At 40.9% G+C, this 11,855-nt stretch overlaps 1 protein-coding gene across 12 annotated transcripts in view; it reads left to right on the forward strand.

The window, feature by feature from the left end:
* MCF2L2 (MCF.2 cell line derived transforming sequence-like 2) overlaps positions 1-11,718 on the forward strand; it is a 133,488-nt gene extending 121,770 nt beyond the window's left edge. For 8 of the 12 annotated variants that reach the window (XM_032446475.1, XM_015871536.2, XM_015871537.2 and 5 more), the window contains 7 exons: positions 1,077-1,166; positions 2,653-2,724; positions 4,308-4,394; positions 5,439-5,557; positions 6,107-6,219; positions 6,920-7,023; positions 8,014-10,767. In XM_032446475.1, the coding sequence (XP_032302366.1) occupies positions 1,077-1,166; positions 2,653-2,724; positions 4,308-4,394; positions 5,439-5,557; positions 6,107-6,219; positions 6,920-7,023; positions 8,014-8,114 (686 nt within the window). In that variant the 3' untranslated portion in view covers positions 8,115-10,767. Of the gene's footprint in view, positions 1-1,076; positions 1,167-2,652; positions 2,725-4,307; positions 4,395-5,438; positions 5,558-6,106; positions 6,220-6,919; positions 7,024-8,013 lie in introns of all 12 variants that reach the window. The other 4 variants (XR_004308301.1, XM_032446473.1, XM_032446476.1 and 1 more) reach the window with 4 other exon arrangements.
* The last annotated feature ends 137 nt before the right edge of the window (positions 11,719-11,855 follow it).

Here is an 11,855-nt window from a genome sequence, read left to right on the forward strand (position 1 = left end):
CCATCCATCCTGTAACATCTTGTGCACTCTGAGGCTAGCAGTTCATCCATTTACACCTTTGATCTGTTTATTAAATATTTTGAGTCAAAAATGCTCCTCTGATCTCACAGTGAAACCTTAAAAAGTTGTGTCTTCATTCCTAAGTGGGATTTGGGAAAAGGCATTATTTGGAGTACACAAACAAACAAACTCTGGTGCCTTCATTGTTCCAGGCTGATTTGCAATAGTAAGGAAAGACCATTCACACTTCCAGAAATTATGAATCACAGAACCGCCATGATTGGAAAATACCTACAAGATCACCCAGTCCAACCATCCAACTATCACGAGTAGTTCTCACTAAACCACGCCCCTCAACACAACATCTAAACATTCCTTGAACACCTCCAGGGTTGCTGATTCCACCTAGGCAGCCCATTCCAGCACCTGACCACTTTCAGAGAAGTAGTATTTCTTATTGTCCAGCCTGAATCTCCCCCAGTGCAATGTGAGGCTGTTCCCTTTAGTCCTATCACCAGTTACACGAGGGAAAAAGCCGACCTCCAGCTCACAACTCCCTTCAGGTAGTTATAGAGAGCAACAAGGTCTCCTCTGATCCCCCTCTTCTCCAGACTGAACAATCCCAGTTCTCTCAGCTGTTCCTTATAAGTGCTGTGCTCCAGAATATGATCTCTAAACCATTTGTGTTTGTTTTTCAGTGTATTTCAGGTCAGTCATCACAGAACAAGCAGTTCAGTGTCTCTAAATAATCCCAAAGTCATCTGTAGACACACACACCATTCTAACCATCATGCTCATCTTTCTGTGTTTTATACCTATACCTAGACTAGCTAGTTGCTAAAATATTAGCTGGAGTAAGTCTCCCTTCTGCAGTATTGGTGCAATTGGAATTGCTTTGAAAATACATTTCTGTAGAGTATTTTCTATGTCTTTCACTTTGTAAAGAGAATCTTTCCTGGCTGTTTTAGGGAGCAAGCTATTTTTATTTACCCTTTCCCATCTGCTGCTTTGCTTTGAACCCTCATTGCTTATTAACCTCTAATCCTGCCCTGCATTGCATCTGTCTATTCTCCCAGATCCAGAATCTAAGGAAAGAGAAGTTGCCCGTCGCTTTTCCCTAGCCTCCTCCATCAGCACCACAGTTAATGCATCTGCTGTGACCAAAGGTACCGTCCTGCTGCTTGCTTAGCTACCCTTCTCCCTTCCTGCTCACTGACAAATTTGCTGCCAAATGCTGCTCTCACTGTGATTTCATCAAGGTCAATTTTCATAAATGTATGAGGTTTCAGTAGAAGAGTTAAAACAAGCGTAACACGCGCAGGAATGCAGGCCAATGTAGTTAAATGTGTATCAAGGTGTCTCAGCTTCAAAAACTGATGCTGGTTTCCATGGAAGCAGAATGAATTCTTAGCTGTGGTAGGGTTTGTTTTCCAGCTTCAACCTGGATTTGGGTTAATTGAAATTCAACAGAATTTTCTCCCATTTCCTTAAAACTGCTCAGGGTTGTTGCTTTCAACAAGAAAGAGAGGATCTCCTCTTTGAGTAGCAGTCAAATAAGAAAGCTTGAAATTAAGACAAAAAGTGAGTAGCAATCAGTGCCAGTTTAAAACATATTTAGCATAATTGCAGTTATCATTAGAAATAATGCTTGCAGGGAAATTTTCGGAAGTGCATAAGCAAGGTAGGTGCCCAGAATGCACTGACCTGCATGCAGTTCCTATGGGAACTTAAGGAAATTTTATTTCTGAGCTGTAATTCTACTGAGGAGAAGCACTTCTACAAAATTTACTTCAAGTCATTGCACCAGTGCCTATTTTTAATCTCAGGAGCAACCCATGCAGCTGGGTGAGCTGGTTGTGCTGAAAACCAGCAGGGTCTCAGGCACTTATGCCTATATGTCGAAGTTACTTTTGGAAACAGAACATATGGTCAAATTTTGGTTATGTTGTGGTTTAACAGCGTGTGGAATGAAGTGAAGGAATTGATTCGTAAGCTTATGCTTTATGATTTTAGAAGCTAGAAAACAATATCAGTGCTCTCAAATGAAGTTTTTTATTTACAACATCTGCATTAGGTAAATATTTTAGGTGTTGAAGGAACTGGAGCCTGAGTCTTGTCTAAGCATTAGCCAAATGCAGGTCTAGCTGGAGTATTTGGGTTGTCTCATTCAAGTCTACTGCATGCTGCTGTGTGCTGATTTGCACTGTAATGGCTCAGCTCTGTCACATCATGAGTCCGCTGCGTATGCAGTCAGGACACAGGAGAAGCACTGCATGTGGAGCTGTGAATAATGTCTGTTCTGTTCTGTGGAACTGAATTGCTGGCTTTTGTCAGCTCTTCCCTGCCACCCTCGCGTGTGGAAGCTGACTGTGAATCTGCCTGCATTAGTGCCATCTCCTGGACATGTGGGAGAGAAACCATCTGTGAATCCTGTTTGGGGGCAGATACATTTATTATGTCTTCTGCAAAAAAATAGGTTTGTTTCCTATTCACATCACGGAAGTATTTGTCTTCACCACTTAGAACTTAGGGGATGGTCATTTTGCTGGGTGATATGGAAAGTATTAGGCAGGTCATGGTTCCAGGTAATGGGAAAGCAAGTTTCTGTTTTGACAATACTTACAGCCTTGTGACTCTGCAAACTTCACACAGGTCCCCTTGTTCCTGCAGTTAAAGTCAAGAGACATGAAATAAAGAGTGACCCAACTCCCCTGGGGTTTGAAGGTATGAGTATTTCCATCCTGCATGAAAACCTGTTCAGCAGTTTTTTTATATCATTCACGGAATTCACATCTCATCACTGCCAGTGGATGACACTGGAGCTTATGCAGGCAGTCGGGGTTTGGTGTCAGTTTATCTGTTGAACTGTGATAAATAAAATTTGTCGTCTCTTTTCTTGTCCCCTGCACTAATACTATGTTTATCAACTTTCATCTAGGGTTGCACTTAAATTAAAACCCAGATTCTCTACTTGTTTTGGTAAATAGACCATGATCTGGGTCTGGATTTTCTGCCTGGCTTCTACCTCACCTCATGGAAGGGAGGAGAGCTCAGGCAGCAGCAGGGAGCCAAGGCATTACTCTCCACCTTTACCTGCAGTCTGGCCACTTGCATTCCTCTCCCCTTGTTAGGGTTTACACCTAATAAGAGGAGCAGTAGCCACATGCATGAAGGTCACAAAAGAGGCTAGGCTTCATTGGTAACCATTTAAGGTGCAGTGTTTCATTTCAGTCAAGCAGAATTTCTACCTATTTTGTTGCAGCAGGTTCGTCGATTACTGTTTTACAAGCAATACCAAAAAGTTAAACTGGGAAGTGATTCCACAACCACTGAAAGATCACCAGCTTCCATTGCCAGTATTTCCCTTTACACAAGGATTTGCCAGAATGCATTGCCATGTGAGGCACAAGCAGTCAGGCATCCTTGTTGCAAAAGAGGGAGAAGAGAGATGTAAGCTCAGGAATCCCTTTGATTGTGTTGCTCTGCACAAAACCCTGGCAAGTAGACAGGTCAGTTCTGGGATTGGCAACATACCAAAGCTATGTCCTATATTTATAGCTTTCTAATAGATATAAGATACTCATTCATAAATACTTCTCATCTCAGCATAGAATGTGGCTGCAGAGGCTGAAGGTATTTCAGGGTGCAACTTCAGGGCTGAAATGACCTTCATTGGGTAAAGAACACAGTCCTACTGCACAACATCCCTTGCCAAACTGAGTTGATTTAAGTGGGAGATGATGAATATTGTTGTCCCTTCACCAGAAGAAACTGCTGCTGTTTCTAGAGCTCTGACAGTTAATGATGTTAAAGATATTATTTACTTGGATAAAATCTTCCCTCACACAGTTGCATTCATCAAGAGTGATATTATTCATTTCTCACTGAGAAGAACCTCCTCGGTCAATTTTATTGCTGTGTGGATGGGTGTCAAAACCATACACCATCACCTACAGCATGATCAGAAAACCTGCAAGCAAAGTCTATTAAAAATTAGGAAGCTGTAGTGAAATAGAGCACTGCACTGTTCACATAGCAACTGTTTTCATTATTTACCATCAGCATTTGCTTCATTTGGCTGCTCTCTGTCATTCTCAAACATAACAGTTTTCCTGTGAGATACTGCTGTGTTTTCACTCATTTGTGCTCATTAAATGTCTCTTCTCTTTATAACTGTTGGATTCTCGTCCAGCTGTTTGTGTAAGAGACAACCAGTGTCAGTTGTGATACACACACACACACACTTTGTACTGGATTTCTGGTCACTATTTCGCCTTTAAGACAAAAAATTGTACTTCCTGCCACAGATGCTTTTGAGAACACCATATTGGCCCAGACTAAATGTAGCACTGGTTCCACCACAAGACCCGTACCTAGATCTGCTTCACAGACAGGTAAACATCATTAAAACATTTCCCATCATCTCAGTTTGAGAGTGTAATATAACTTTAGGACATGATTTATTCTCTTTAACCAAAAGGGATTTCTCTCTTACGATGAGTATCATTTCTCTTGAAAGCAGTTCCCTTGAAAGAATGAGCTCGCATCACTAGCAGTTATAGAATCAATGTCCCAGAACCAGGTTTCATGTTGTTCAGGTGTAGCTGACAATAATTATTTGAACTGATATCAGAGAGCTCAGAATTTTATCTGTGTTGCTTTATAGCTTGAATGAAGTATGTAAAACTTATGTAGGCTACTCCTCAGTCTCTGAAGTATAATTAGCGATTTTAATGGAAAAGTGCTGCACGTACCTGTGAGGATTTCTTGCTGCTTCTGTTTCTGCCTCTGATGGTTCCTGTGAATGACAGTGTCACAAGATCACTGAAGCTTTCTCTGAGAAGAGGGATTACTTTTTTATTTTGCTGTTTGTAGCCCAACCTGTGAGTTTGAACTAAATTTCCTATAGCAGTTGGAAGCTAATTAGCTACAACACATTCTTGTTCATTTATACAGTTTGTTGTATTTTGCTGGTGTGATTCTACTGATACAGGGTCCAGTTGTACATTCTGCATGGTCTGTAACTGAAACTGACTCCTTCATCTCAGTGGGTTCACTCACAACCCAGGACAAGAGTGCCACTTCAGAGGCTAGTTTACAGCTTGAAAAGCATCTCCTGGATGACATCACCAAACCTATAGGGTTAAAACTATGGATGCTGGTTGTGTGTGTGTGGAAAAGGTCTCTATCGCTCTTATAACAGAATTGCAGTGGTCAGGGCAGCTGCAGTCCCTAGGAACCTCATCTGAGGAAGGAGAAAGGGCTGTGGAGCTCCATGACCACATGTTGCACAAGCAATGCCTGTAGCAAAAAGGATGTGCATGGGAAAGGATTAAATTATTGCCTTTTTTTAGACTTTATTTTGTGTTTTATTTTCAAGCTGAGTCTGAAAGATGGCAGTGGCCAATAGTTGACTTTGTTTTCTCTCTTTTTCAAAGGTTGGCCCAGTAAGCAAATGCCCTCTCTAGACACATTTGAAGACTTTGAAGCCATTCCTTCCAGCATGGATGAACTCTCCAACTCTTCAGACATGGAGGAAGAAACCAACCCCAACAATGTAATTCCTTTTTCAAATTGCCCTTTCCCAGTGCAGCTTTCTCCTCTCTAAAGATCAGGATTCATCCTGCAAAGATTTGTTTCATACCAGCCTTAAATCCATGGGAAGACAGGAGATGTGAGTTTGATCTGGAGCATTAGGGGATTATCTAAAGACTATTTATTGATTGCTACCAGGACCATTAACAGCCAGTCTTTCTTACAAGATGTAGGTTTGCAGCTGTTAGAAAAGGGAGAGAAAACACTAAAAAACACCGAGCCTTTTAAAAGTACAGTTTCAGACTTTTCCAGGTAACACAAACTGATGTGACAAACCCAGTTTCTATGTCAAAATAATGTCTTGTTGGCTAATTCTAAAGCCTGAATGCTCATCACAGTTCTGAGTTTCAGTAGTGGTTATCCTGAGCATGATACGCATAGTAAAAGGCCATACAGTTCCCAGGAGGAGAAATCTCTGTCATCTTGAAATGCCTGATTTGGTATTTAACCAAACTCTCTTGCTGTGTTCTTGTCTCCATAATGACTGTATTTCGGATTTCATTCATTTTAGGGGACCAATCTTTTTCGAGTAGAAGGCAGTTTTGACAGCTGTTTCCCAGATTCTCTTACACTTGAGGATGGAGATCTAGTGCAGTTTGTGCAGGAAGGAGAAAACGGGCAATGGTAAGTACAACAGGGAGATGTAATTTAGCAGGTAGAACATGTACAACCTCCTGGAAAAGACAAATATTCAGAAGAATGTCATAGTGTCTTCAGAATCTATTTGAATGCACTTATTCCATTGACTGTAATGGGGAAGAAGCAGTGGGGAGCAGGGACTCAGATGCAGCTTTGTTTAATTCTACCTAGTCAGCTTTCCTCCTAAGTGTTTATGACATGATGTTTGAGAGGACAGGAGTTTGCATGAAGGAAAACAGAAGCCCAGAATGACGGCTGTCAAAGACAGCACCCTCCCATAGGATACATCAGTAAAATCTCTATGCTTTTCACCAAGCTACCTGGTTCACAGTGAACCAGGGAGTGTATTTTAGACACAAAGATAGACTATATTCAGAGATGATTGATAAAGTAGAATTAATCTGCCCCCCTTGAGCTTACATACCTTTCATAAAATTCATATTTAAAAGTTGTTATTCTCTGTTGGATAAGTAAGTGTTTGGAGCAGACCCTGCAGGGTGTCTGAATTTTCTTTCCATGAGAAATTTGGAGGAAGAAGATCTGATCTTGAAGTGCTGTTGCCGTCAGACCCCCAGCTCAGAAGTAGCCTGCAGTTGGGAAATAGCTGTCCAACATACCTTGCTAAGAAACACAAGGTCAGGAAAGAGAATGTAGGGAAATGCTCTGACTGGTCTCTGAATTTCAGGTTAGTGAAGAAGTTGGTCTCGGAAAAAAGTGAGTGGGTTCCTTCCAGTATATTGCAGCCAGCAGAGGGGGACACTAACAACATAATTAAGAACAGCAATGCAGGTAAGAGAGTAAATGTTCAACTAGTGTTTAAAAACCGTGTTGTTGTTTTGGGGTGAGGATTGTGGGGTTTTTTTGGTGTCTCAAAAATGATGTGATAAACAGTGGACTTTTTTTATTAAGTGCTTGGTCTGAGGGCAGGCTCTGGTGACAACACTGAGCTGGCTTGAAATTTGGTGCCTTAACACCGTTAGTGTCTGGATTTAGATCAGCATCAGGGCTGCTGTTCTGCTTTAGGTTCATTCATGCTTTTGTGGTATTCCACTGCTGCCTCCAAATGCTGGAGGAAAGGCTGCTCTGGTGAGATCTCACCAAAACCAGCACTAAAAGTCACTCTTTGTTCAGCTTTGGTTCTGATCTATCATAGACAGGTTGCACTGGAAAAGCTGAATATCAGCAATTCTGCAGATCAAAGGTTTAAAATTTTAGATAAATTATTGCCCATTCATAAACATAATTTACCAAAACTTGCTCCAGTTTTCTGCTGGTAACACAACAAAGCAAAATCTGGCACAGCCATTCCCTGGGGACCTGTGGTAGAGAGCTACTGGCATTTTACTCCAAGGTACTGGTTTCCTTTTTGTTCTGGTTGTTTGGTTGGGGTTTGGGTTTTTTTTTTGGCTTGGTTTGGTAAAATGGAAAAAAATCTTTTTTTTTTTCCCCCCTTTCTGTGCTTTGAAGGGAGTTGGTGTTGCTCCACTTCAACAGCGGATCAGTTCTGTCTGCAGCCTCAGTGCCTTAAGTATGGCTCTGATTTCTTTCACAGGTCTGATGCTTTACAAGAAAATGAAGCCCACACAGATGACAGTTAATTACTTGCCAAAGGAGCCTCCTTTGCCGTTAGTGAGGGAAACAGGAGAACTGTAGAATTGATTCTTTTACTTTTTTTTTAAGATATATTTTATTTCAGGCTTTTAAGAATCAGTCTCAGGACTGTAGGTGGGAATTCCTTTAGACGTTTTGCAGTGACAATGTCCATATCCTCCTTTTCAGACATGTACAACGATTCCTGCAGCACTGCTTCACTTGAGTCGGACACCAAGGAGAGTGAGGTGGCTAAAAGCTTCCCAGCAGAGCAGAAGGCTGGCAGCTGAATGGCAGGACAGGCCTTCCTCAGGACCCTCTCCATCTCTTTGCTTATTTTGGATTGACACTGGATCAAAGTTGCCTTTCTCACAAGCTCTGAGCTTCATAATTCTCTGAAACTTCATTAACATGGACAGTTGAGAGGAAAAACAAACTTGAGAGGAACATTAAACATCCAGACAACATCAAGAACCATCTTCAGTATTAGAGGAGAAAAATGCTTCTTGCATTGTTTATCAAACTGTTTCAAAAGATGTGGCCTAAATTAGGTCGACAGCAGAGCTGAAGAGTTACTATGCACGCACCTTTTGGCAACTTTCCTTGAACACCGAGTTACTGCAGAGGGACACACACATGGCTTGGAGTTCTTGCTCTACCATGAGTCACTTGGAGGTTTTTCCATTTGCTTGCCTCAGTAGCTGTGCCTTCCCCACCCTCCTTAATCACAGCTGATAGATCACAAATGTGCCCTTATTGCTGATGGTCATCACCAAAACTGTCACACGTTATAGAATGGATGTGAAAAGGAAACTTCTGACTTGGACCATCAGAGAGGTTTCATGCAGCAATGGCACAGTGAACAACCTGTTGCATTCAGCATTAGTTTGGAATAATGCAGATGGCAACTTGATATATGGTGGAGATGCAGGTCTTAGCCAAGAAGCAACGATGCTGGGACAGCTACTGTGACACAGAACATATTTAAGTCTTTTTATGATATAAGTCATTCCTCTGCACCCTCTGCAGTCTGTGGTGGCTGGTTCACAATCCTTTGCATTTGGTGCCGAGAACTCAAATGGATGCCATTTAATGTCATATGTTTGGGTAGACTGCATGCTTTCTTTTTGTGCTGGGCTATGGAGTAGCTACATTTCATTCCCCATATGGAATATATTTAAGCTTCACAAATAGACAGTGAGAGTTAGATGCTCCAATGAGTGGGTAAAGTGTTATTGTTAAATACTTATTTCCGGGATGTTTGGCTATAAGACTGTACCAAATCTCTGCCACAAAAGGATGTAATGTATTATAAGAAGTGATTACAGATTTTATTATTTCTTTACAAGCCATTAGCTCATTTAGAGCAGCTGTTAAGACATGAAAGCATTTTGATGGTAATCGGGTCTTAGGTCCCACAAAAGCTGCTAGTACCTAAGTTAAGATGAGAATTGACTAAGGGTTGCAAACAAGTAGAGATCAGACAGGAAGAAGTGACCCTAGGAGCTCGAGAATTGGTGATTGGCTTTTACCATTAGAGATTTTCTGTTTATCCCTTAGAGTAGTGATGCTCTATGTAAATAATAAAAGGGACAAAAGCACTAAAAATGGAGATGAAGCAAAACCAAAAATCACTCCTTGGTAAAATAGCAAAATAGTGAGTTTCTGACATTTCTGTTATCCTCTTTGCAGAGAACTGAACAATTTTCTTTGTGTTTCAGTGAAGGCTGGTATTGCAGATATCTTAGTGTGTGAGTCAGGATAGCTGTGAAGCAAGTAAATAGTCCCATTCAAGAAAAAGCCTCGAAGTAAGTAGATAAAGGTTTATTCGGATTATTATTATTATGACTATTATCATTATTTGCCTGTGAAGGATTACTAGTTAATTATTAGTTGCACTGTGGTGGTGAATTCCCATGAATAATGTTCTTCTGACCCTCAATATCTAAACTCTGTGGTTTCTAATGGTTTGTATTCATGACAAAAAGATTTGAGAGTTCTGTACCTTTTTCAGAGTCAATTTGGTCCTACAGAGATAAGAGCCTGTACGGTTTGTGCTGGTCATTTACCTTAAAAATGACCTGTAGGATCCCAGGAACATGAATCCTGTTACAGTCTGCTGAAGTTATGAGCACCTTGAGGGAAAAACTGATTCCTTTCAGTCCCTGCCAAGGATATGTGCAGTGGTATATATATATATACATATACATATATATGTTTTTTTGTGTTGGTTTTTTTTGCTTGTTTTTGTAGTGCAATCATTTAATCCTCTCCATAAAATAATTTCATTTTTGTTTCTACATTACTTTCAGTATTTTTTGCACGGCCTGATAACAGTGCTCCTGTCTACCCTTGCCCTAAGCACAGGAGAGGAAAGGGGAAGGGAGCTTTGATTGCACATTAAGTAAGTATAGTAAGATTTGTGTGTGAGCGAGAGAGAGAGATGGGGAAAGGTTACCCTGCGAATGTGAAACTGCCAAAACTAGTATTTGTGTCCTTACACACTCATGGAAAGACCCCAACCTGCACTTTGGAGTTTCAAGTGAAGGAATCTCATTCTAACGGTGAAATAGCAGTGGGAATTCTTTGTTTGAACAGGGGGTGGAAAATCGGGTATTGCGAATCCTCATCCTACCTCTGCTGTGTGCAGACTGACAGGGAGATATTCCTATCACCCTGGTGTCTCTCTGATTAAAATGGGAGATACTGAATTTCCCTCATATCCACTTGATGTTGAACTCTAGTATGTATTCAAAAATGGAAGACCCTTCAGGGGAAAGCAAAGCATTCACCCATATGTGTCCCACTGTGCCCTACAAGAGTGTCAGTGGTGGCATCCTATGGGGTAGTCTGGAGCTGAAGCAGGGAAGCAGACCACTACAAAGGTGTCTCATGTCTCCCAGCACACTGACTCACGGCAAAGGTTTGGGCTGTGTTAGTACAGTTCTCATTCCTACTTTGTTTTTGAATTATTATTACTATTTTTCCAAAAATTCACATTTTTTCTTGTTTGACCAAAGGTTAAGTCACTCCTGCACTATAAATGTCCTGAGGATGACTAGTAACTCCCTGCCCCGTGGCTGCATGCAGTACATGAGATTTGCAGCAACTTCACATCCTTGAAAGTATTCCCTCTGCTCATTTGGGTTTAGTTGGGCAATGGACTCCATCATTACTGGAGTCAGTGACAAACTGGTATACAGGCAATCACCATGATGTCAATCAAGGCCAGAAAGTAACCAGGCTTGATCCTCTCCTTCTTCCACTGCCTAACACCACTGAATGGAGAATCAAACCAATGGTTGTTGTCTGGGCCATAAATGGCTGCAGCCAAACCTTGTTTGGACATTGGCTTTTGTTGCCAGTCACAACAAAGCTGTGCGCGTGGTCTTATATTCTGTTTGTGTATGTAATGAAAAGCCATTTTATTATCCATTGTTTTCTTAGTCTCTGAGATTACAAGCAGGGTTGGGTATGAAAAAGGCCTTGTTTTTCCCTTCCAAAAATACTCGAAGCCTGAATTCAAATATATGTATGATGAGAAATATTTAAGAATAAGGAGAAGAAAATGAGAGCCAAATTCACTGTTTCTTCCTGCAGCTAGAACTGAAATAGCTGCCAAGACTTCCTCTCCCCAGCTTAGAATTGGTACAGTTTGTTTCCTACATATTTTCCATTGTGTTGATAATGATGTATTTGTATATTGTGGCTGATGAGAGATAATCAGACAGGGAAAGAGCACAGAATTACCTGCTCTTTTTTCCAGTCAAGATGAATGTATGAAATTATTACAAGGAAAAAAAAAAAAAAGTGTGCAAATGAGCTTTCTGTAATTCTGACCTGTGTAAAACCACACTTTGTTTGAAATTTATAAAAACTATAACTAGTACAAAACATTGCGGTTGATGTCTCTGTATGAAGCAACAAGTCAAAGAAAGAAATAAGTATCGGTAAAACCCCATCAACACTCCTGACAAAAAAAAACCCAACAAGGAACCAACCATGCATTTATCCAATTGAATGTTATGTGC

The sequence above is a fragment of the Coturnix japonica genome, chromosome 9, assembly GCF_001577835.2.
Source record: "Coturnix japonica isolate 7356 chromosome 9, Coturnix japonica 2.1, whole genome shotgun sequence".
NCBI classification, from domain to species: domain Eukaryota; kingdom Metazoa; phylum Chordata; class Aves; order Galliformes; family Phasianidae; genus Coturnix; species Coturnix japonica.